At 38.5% G+C, this 9,094-nt stretch overlaps 1 protein-coding gene across 2 annotated transcripts in view; it reads right to left on the reverse strand.

The window, feature by feature from the left end:
- Positions 1-9,094, reverse strand: part of TENM1 (teneurin transmembrane protein 1) — a 630,397-nt gene that overhangs the window by 145,218 nt on the left and 476,085 nt on the right. For both annotated transcript variants that reach the window (XM_011936960.1, XM_011936959.1), the window contains exon 18: positions 6,595-6,862. In XM_011936960.1, the coding sequence (XP_011792350.1) occupies positions 6,595-6,862 (268 nt within the window). The remainder of the gene's footprint in view (positions 1-6,594; positions 6,863-9,094) is intronic.

The raw sequence follows: 9,094 nt of genomic DNA on the forward strand, positions 1-9,094 counted from the left end.
GAGGGGGGAGGGGGGAGTGGGGAGGGATTGCATTGGGAGTTATACCTGATATAAATGATGAATTGATGGGTGCTGATGAGTTGATGGGTGTAGCACACCAACATGGCACAAGTATACATATGTAACAAACCTGAATGCTATGCACATGTACCCTAGAACTTAAAGTATAATAAAAAAAAGAAAAAAAGAAAAAAAAAAAAACAAGCCAGACACAAAAGACCATTTATTGTATGATTCCATGTGTTTCAAATATCCAGAACAGATAAATCCATACAAACAAAATGGAGATGAGCAGATTCTAGGACTTGGGGGAGGGAGGAGTGGGGAGTGACTGCTAATGTGTATGGGGTACTTCGTGGAGTGATGATGAAAATGTTCTGGAATTAGATATTGGTGGTAGTTGTATAACCTTGCAAAAATACTAAAAACCAATGAATTGTACACTTTAAGTGAGTGAACTTTATGGTCTATGAATTATACCTCAATAAGCCTGTTATTTAAAAAAAATGAAGTTGAGCTGCATTTATGTGAACCCTAGCAAGAAATGACTACTAGATGCTGTACTGGTCAGTTCTTCATGAGAGGACTGGGTAAATTTCTAAGTGTCACGATTTTAGAAAAAAAGCAAAAAACAAAAACAAAAACAACCCCTCAAAACCTAGCTGGGGTCTAAGGATGATCATAAAGAATTAGAAAATATGAAAAACTATTTAAAAGATCAACAAATACAGGTGTTGGTGTTTTGAAAAATTAGTACAATAGATAGGCCACTAGTTAGATTAATAAAGAAGAAAAAAGAGAAGGTCCAAATAAACAAAACTAGAAAAAACAAAGGGGATATTACCACTGACTCCACAGAAATGTAAATAACCATCAGAAAATACTATGAACACCTAGGAAGAGATTAATAAATTCATGGACACATACACCCTCCCAAGACTGAACCAGGAAGAAATTGATTCCCCGAACAGACCAATAATGAGCTCTGAAATGGAATCAGTAATAAATATCCTACCAATCAACCAACCAACTAACAAAAAAACCCAGGACCAGGTGGATTCACAGCGAAATTCTAGCAGATGCACAAAGAACAGCTGGTACCATTCCACCAGAATTATTCCAAAAAATTGAGGAGGGACTCCTCTCCTCCAACTCATTCTATGAGGCCAGCATCATCCTGATACCAAAACCTGGCAGAGGCACAACAGAAAAGAAAACTTCAGGTCAATATCCCTGATGAATATTGATGCAAAAATCCTTAAAAAAAAAAATACTTGCAAACTGAATCCAGCAGCACTTCAAAAAGCTAATCCACTATGATCAAGTATACTTCATCCCTGGGATGTAAAGTCGGTTCGACATACTCAAATTAATAAATGTGATTCATTACATAAAGGGAACTAGAGAAAAAAACCACTTGATTATCTCAATAGATGCATAAACGGCTTTGATAAAATTCAACATGCATTCATGTTAAAAACTCTCTATTATAAACTAGATATTGAAGGAACATAGCTCAAAATAGTAAGAGCCGTCTATGACAAACCTATAGCCAACATCTTACTGAATGGGCAAAACCTGGAAGCATTCGTCTTGAAAACTGGCACAAAACAAGGATGTCCTCTCTCATCAGTCCTATTCAACATGGCATTGGAAGTCCTGGCCAGAGAAATACAGCAAGAAAAAGAAATAAAGGGCATCCAAATAGGAAGACAGGAAGTCAAACTATCCTGTTAGCAAATAACATGATTCTATATCTAGAAATCCCCATAGATTTGGCCCCAAAGCTCCTTTAGCTGATAACTTCAGCAAAGTTTCAGGATACAAAATCAATGTACAAAAATCACTAGCATTCCCATATACCAATAACAGCCAAGCTGAGAGCCAAATCAGGAACACACTTCCATTCACAATACTCACAAGAAGAATAAAATACCTAGGAATACAGCTAACCAGGGAGGTGAAAAATCTCTCAAAGAGAATTACAAAACACTGCTCAGATAAATCTGAGATAACATAAACAAACAGAAAAACATTCTATGCTCATGGATAAGAAGCATCAATATCGTAAAAATGACCATACCACTGAAAGCAATTTACAGATTCAATGCTATTTCCATCAAACTACCAATGACATTCTTCACAAAATTAGAAAAAATATACTCTAAAATTCATATGGAACCACAAAAAAAGCCTAAATAGCCAAGGCAATCCTAAACAAAAAGAAAAAAAGCTGGAGGCCTCACATTACTCAACTTCAAACTATACTACAGTGTTACAGTGACTAAAACAGCATGGTACTGGTATAAAAACAGACACACAGACCAATGGAACAGAATAGAGAGCCCAGAAATAAGGTCACACATCTACAACCACCTGATCTTCAACAAAGCTGACAAAAACAAGCAATGGGGAAAGGACTCCTTATTCAAAAAACAGTGCTGCAATAACTGGCTAGCCATATACAGAAGATTGAAACTGGACCCCTTACTTACACCATATACACAAATCAACTCAAGATGGATTAAAGACTTAGGTGTAAAACCCAAAACTATAAAAACCCTGGAAGACAACTGAGGTAATACCATTTTGGATATAGCAACAGACAAAGATTTCATGAGGAAGACACCAAAAGCAATCACAACAAAAGCAAAAATTGACAAACGGGATCTAATAAAATTTAAGAGCTTATGCACAGCAAAAGAAACTATCAACAGAGTAAACAGATAACCTAAAGAATAGGAGAAAATATTTGCAAACTATGCATCTGACAAATGTCTAACATCCAGCATCTATAAGGAACTTAAACAAATTAATAAGAAAAAAATTAACAACCCTATTAAAAAGTAGGCAAAGGGCATGAACAGATGCTTTTCAAAAGAAGACATATATGTGGCCAATAGCATGTTAAAAAAACTCAATATCACCCATTATTAGAGAAATGCAAATTTTAAAAAAGTCAAAAAATAATAGATGCTGGCGAGGTTGTAGAGAAAAGGGAACAATTAAACACTGTTGGTGGGAGCATAAATTAGTTCAGCCATTGTGGAAAGCAGTGTGTCAATTCCTGAAAGACCTAAAAACAGAATTGCCATTTAACCCAGAAATCCTATTCTTTGGATAGGAATATAAACCATTCTACCATAAAGATACATGCACACAAATGTTCATTGCAGCACTATTCACAATAGCAAAGATGTGGAATCACCCTAATAACCCATCAATGACAGATTGGATAAAAAAGATGTGGTACTTATATACCATGGAATACCATACAGCCATAAAAAAGAATGACATCGTGTCTTCTGCGGAAACATGGATGGAACTGGAGGTTATTATCCTTAGCAAACTAACACAGAAACAGAAAACCAAATACCGCATGTTCTGTCTTATAAGTGGGAGCTAAATGATGATAACTCATGGACACAAAGAGGGGAACAACAGACACTGGGGCCTATTTAAGGGTGGAGGCTGGGAGGAGGGAAAGGAGCAGAAAAAATAACTACTGGGTACTAGGCTTAGTAAATGGGTGCCAAAACAATCTGTACCACAAACCCTGTGACACGAATTTACCTATATAACAAGCCTACACACATACCCATGAACCTAAAATAAAAGTTTAAAAATAAATTAATTAAAATAATTAGAAAATAAGGACCTATAGAGAAAAATTAGAGGAATTTTGGATTATCCGCCTAGTGAAGGAAATGCTGTAGGATAATATCATGGAGAAGAGAATTAGAGACTTTGAGTATGATTCGGTGAGGGTCTCAGCAAGAATAAGATGTCACACTTGTAAATGTTCACTGCAGAGAGTTTGAATTAAGGCATGGGCAGAGTTAAGAGAATTATCAAGGAAGGGAGAGCCACCTAAGCACTGGCATAACTGGTAAACTTTCTGGGCTTGTAGGGGGAAGAGGAGGGAGTGATGATACAGAAGGCAAGATAGAGCATGGGGATTTGGAGGAGGCACTACTAGACAGGAGCTGCTATTGTCTAATGTAGTCTGCAGTAAAGCAGGAAGAGGGATAAATACCCTGACCTTGTTCTTGTTCTACAGTCTCCAGATGGTGCCACTCATTGAGCAAATCAAGTGGGAAGTTAAAGAGCAAGGCGTTCAGGGAATGCAGTCCATGGAAACCAGCCTCTCAGAGCACAGAGAAGGACAGAAAAGAGATTATGCGTGTGTGTTTGTGGGGGGCGGAGGGGTGGGGTGGGCAGGGAGGGGAAATGGACAGTAAGTAGCACAAAGTGCCTGCCTGTTATACTCACAACACCATTCTTAGAGAAGCTGAGGCAACAAATACCTGCATAGACTCCATGCTTTATACTATGTGATCACAGGACCCTGGCCACAACAAAACTGAAAAAAAGCAATACCAGCAACTGACATTTGTTGAATGCTTACGATGTGCCAAGCACTTTGTGCTACTCACCTCATTTAATCATCATATCATAACAAACCTATGAGTAACATAATCTTTATGATAATCACTTTATAGATGGAGAAACTGTGGCATTTGGAGATTAAGTAATTTATCCAGTGTCACATAGCTCATAAGTAGAGAAGGAATGATTTGAACCCAGGGAAAGAGGCTGGCTCCAGAGTTGTTCTCATAACCACTACACTAATAGAATAGGGATTAAGCAGGACTCTGTAGGCTGGTCAGCAACTTTCATGGTAGCCTAATGCCAAAGTTCTGCCTTACAAGGGTGTCCTGGACTGCACAGTAAATGGCTGACAAAATACAATATTTTCTCTAAGAGGAACCTGAATGCAAGATACACTGCAAGTTAGCAGACCACATAGAATGTGAAGAGCTGAGAGAGAGAAGGAGGGTAGTTAGTATGGCAGGAGGAGAGATGAAGTCAGTCTTAAATATGGCTGAGTCACCACTGTGGGAAGCAGTGGACTTGCAAAAAACTTGAACTGGTTTTGAGTTGATGGAGCAGATGCTGACCTTCTAGAAATGCAATGCGTCCTGAACAAGGCTATAAGTTTGAGGCCTGCTTGTGAGGCTACTGATGGTATTTCTTGTACTTTCTTATTTTCTTGTGTGTCTTTACAATAATTTCCCATTTACTGAGGAAATATGAACCTGTCCATATTCCTTGCTTTCCAGTAAAGTCCAACACAAATGACTTAATTATTTAAATATATGAGGGTCTCTTGGGCAGAGAAGAGTCATCAGTCTCTCTCTCCCTCTCTCCCTCCCTCTCTCTCTCTCTCTCTCTCACTCTCTCTCCCTTTGGGAAGAGAAAATTGACATACTATGGTCTAAGAAATATAGTTCAGCTCTATGGGAATTATATCATGACAGACACTTCCAAGGGAGGATGTCTAAATGTCTCTTTTGGAGAACTTTAAAATAATCTTCTCATCTGTCCAAGGGTGATTTACATGAGCTACTGCCTGAAGGTACAAGGATCAAAGGCTCCCAAACTGCAGATCTACAAACCTGTATCAAGTTCCTTAGGAAGGTTTCTCTGTTTTCTACAGAGTGACAGAGATAAAAACCAAACACCGCATGTTCTCACTCATAGGTGAGATCACTTGGACTCGGGAAGGGGAACATCACACACTGGGGCCTATCATGGGGAGGGGGGAGGGGGGAGGGATTGCATTGGGGAGTTATACCTGATATAAATGATGAATTGATGGGTGCTGACGAGTTGATGGGTGCAGCACACCAACATGGCACAAGTATACATATGTAACAAACCTGCAAGTTATGCACATGTACCCTAGAACTTAAAGTATAATTAAAAAAAAAAAAAAAAGACTTTGGTGTTAGTCTATCTCACTCTGATTGTCAGGGTTCGACTGCTTGCCATCATTTCTTAAAACAGGCTATTTTTTCTTTTCTGCTACTAAGGTATCCCTCATTTATGAAATTATGGTAGTGGTAGGAATAGTATATTATAGTGAGTTCTTTTAAAAATATTCTTACTTGACAAAATAAAACATTGGCAAATCTATCTCTGCCTCATTTTAAAAAAATGTCATATGTCTGGGAGAATTAAGTATCTGAAAACCACAGGCCCAAAGGACCTCTTCAGGTCCCTGCTATTTATAAGATGCTAGGTTTTAAAGTCTTGAGATTACAGAAAATCAAAAAGAATAGGAAGGCAGGATGATTTTTTATTTAACCTGAAGAAGTAACAAGTTAATGAAGTCTAACCATCTTAGACATAAAAGATAATAAGTGGAGATGGCTATAAGTTAGAATTTTGTAGTCTCTAAGTAGAAATGACAGTCTAAACGTCAAATCCAAAAACATGGCCTATAGAATGCCACACCAAAGGTCACATTTAGAAGGCAGCATTCGGCTCTGGTGACAGTTACAAGTCAGATATTGCGCGATTCCATTGGTACGCAGCCATCATGAAAGGGGAACTAAAATCTTTTTGAAGCAAAAATGTGTCAAAAGGGAACTCTAAACTGGCCTCAAGGGAGTGTTTAAATGAAAAATGCCTTAGATCCTTTAAACAGAAGAAAATCAATAATTATTCCAAATACAAATTAACACGCAACAAGTATTTTCTGTTCTGTGCATGTAATACTGCTATTTACATAAAATTAGTTCAACATACCCAAAGCCTCTGCCAGGCCCCAAACCTTCTGTCCATAGATGTCGGTCTTGTTCCAAGCAAACGTGTAGACAAGATTAATTGCGGCGGGAAACCACTTCTGTGTGAGTCGCCCTTCCACAGCTACTGTGAGGTGTACTTTTATCATCCCGACAGGAATCGTTGAATGTGTCAGAAGGATCCGTAGCAGGGTTTTATACCCAGGGGTGCGGCTGCTCAGGTAACTCAGCCTCACAAAGCTGGAGGGAATGGGAATTTCCTCCTGTACAACCTGAAATAATAATAATAATAAAAAAAGCCAAATAGGCTCTTGTCAGTGGTCACAGGTAGATGAGGATATTGCGTGCTTAGTTATCTTTGAAACATGCCAAAGGAGAGAGCTTAAACAGGTCTAAGGATGTCAAGGCATTTGTTCTTGAATCTTTGTGAGACTGTATAATAATAGGTTTTGATTTTTGCACCAAACCTGAATGGAGATAAGACCCAAACTTAAGGATTGTTTTTATTTTTTTCCCATGCCAGGAAAGATTGTGTAAGGAACAATTTCAGCCTTTCAATAGTGTTCCAAAAACTGCTTAGTAGGAGTTGAAAAAGATCATACCACTGAATGTCAAGCAATTCAGTACTATGGGCTCCATGAAGGGATCTTTTTCTTATATAAACATACACAAAATCTTGTTTGGTGTTAAGTCGTATATCATAAAACCATTGGTGTAATCCTTATTCAGGCTAGGCTCTCTAAGAGGAAGAACTCGAGAAGCAGGCCCAGCAAGTGATATTTTATGACAAAGATTATAGTTTCCCTAGAATTAATCTTTACTGATGCCATCAAATTCGTTTTCTTTGGAGCTTTGAAATGACCCTGAGGCCAAATTTTTAATCAAATTTTTCTTATATATTTCTCTGTGCCTGGATGTAGCAATGGCTGGGAACAAGTTTCTCCAAGTTGGCACTTGTGACTGAGAAGCAAATACCTCCCACTAATTCCTCTGCAAATTTTACACTAAACGTTGGTCTCAGAGTAAAAATACCACTTGGCTTCTTTGATTAATTGCTATTACTTGTTTGCTTATCACCACAGATAAAGTTAAATAACCAAAGGTGGTAACTAAAACTGAATCATGTGTTCTATGACTTTCATCTTTCAAAAGACCTCTGAAGAAAAAGCCTATCCTATTCAATACACTTAAGGTGACATGAGTAGTGTAGATATTTTCATGCTTTTATTCATTTTTACCTCAGAACCTTGTGCCCTCTTACTTTTCCGAACTTGTGCACATAGCAGAACTGATTGTTAAACATATGGTATCTCATAGTGTCCAGGATTTTTAGTCTTTCTCCTGTTTCTGAGGACACGATCCTTTTTTGTACACTTTGCCTAATTTTTCTCCCTCTACATTAGCCATTTGATACCAGAGTTATCCACCAGCTGTCTTCTCAGATGGTGACAGAAGTACAATAGAGAAGGATAGCATGACACTCACCAACTTAGTAGTTCATGTTCCTAAGAAAACATGCAATCCTAGATAAGCCTGGAAACTTTCATGCTGAAAGAAGACCCATACTTCCTAATGACATCTGTGAAGGGATTGGTGTACAAATCAAATGTACTCATTAAACACTGTCTTGTTTTTTCTTCCTTTCTAAGCAAAGAGCAATGGAAAAGATAATGGGTAGCTCTTTGGACTACTTTTCCTGAAGGGCAGTATTTTTGTGTGAGCCTTTCCTAAGTGGTATTCTCTGGGTACTGCTAAGAGCTGGTGGGTGGTGTTATGATGAAAGAACAATCAATTCTATCTTGGAGCATGCATTTACTTCTGGAGTTCTCGATCTGTAAGACCTATGAGTCCATTTTGGTGCTTCCACATTTAATTATCATTAAAATGTTTCTACAATGTGGTGAGGGAATTGTACTATGGTTATTTGAATGGTTTAATATTGAAATGACAATATTGAAAGCTCAATAAAGAATAATTCTCAGGAATGTTAAAATACCAAGGTTCAAAAATGTCTTCTCCTGACTATAAAGCTTGAACACTCAGAAGCAAAGCTTTTTTGAAAAAAAAAAAAACCCGAAACTGCACAGGCTTGAAAACTGTTTACTTTACAGAGCTAGACAAGAGAAGTTGTCATGTCTTCTAAGAATAATGACAATGATACAAACTAAAGGGGGGGTGGAGCAAGATGGCCGAATAGGAACAGCTCCAGTCTCCAACTCCCAGCGTGAGCGACACAGAAGACCGGTGATTTCTGCATTTTCAACTGAGGTACTGGGGTCATCTCACTAGGGAGTGCCGGACAATCAGTGCTGGTCAGCTGCTGCAGCCCGATCAGGGAGAGCTGAAGCAGGGCGAGGCATCGCCTCACCTGGGAAGTCCAAGGGGGAAGGGAATCCCTTTTCTTAGCCAGGAGAACTGAGACACACAACACCTGGAAAATCAGGTAACTCCCACCCCAATACTGCGCTTTAAGCAAACGAGCACACCAGGAGAATATACCCCAC

The sequence above is a fragment of the Colobus angolensis genome, unplaced genomic scaffold (genome assembly GCF_000951035.1).
Source record: "Colobus angolensis palliatus isolate OR3802 unplaced genomic scaffold, Cang.pa_1.0 Scaffold159, whole genome shotgun sequence".
NCBI classification, from domain to species: domain Eukaryota; kingdom Metazoa; phylum Chordata; class Mammalia; order Primates; family Cercopithecidae; genus Colobus; species Colobus angolensis.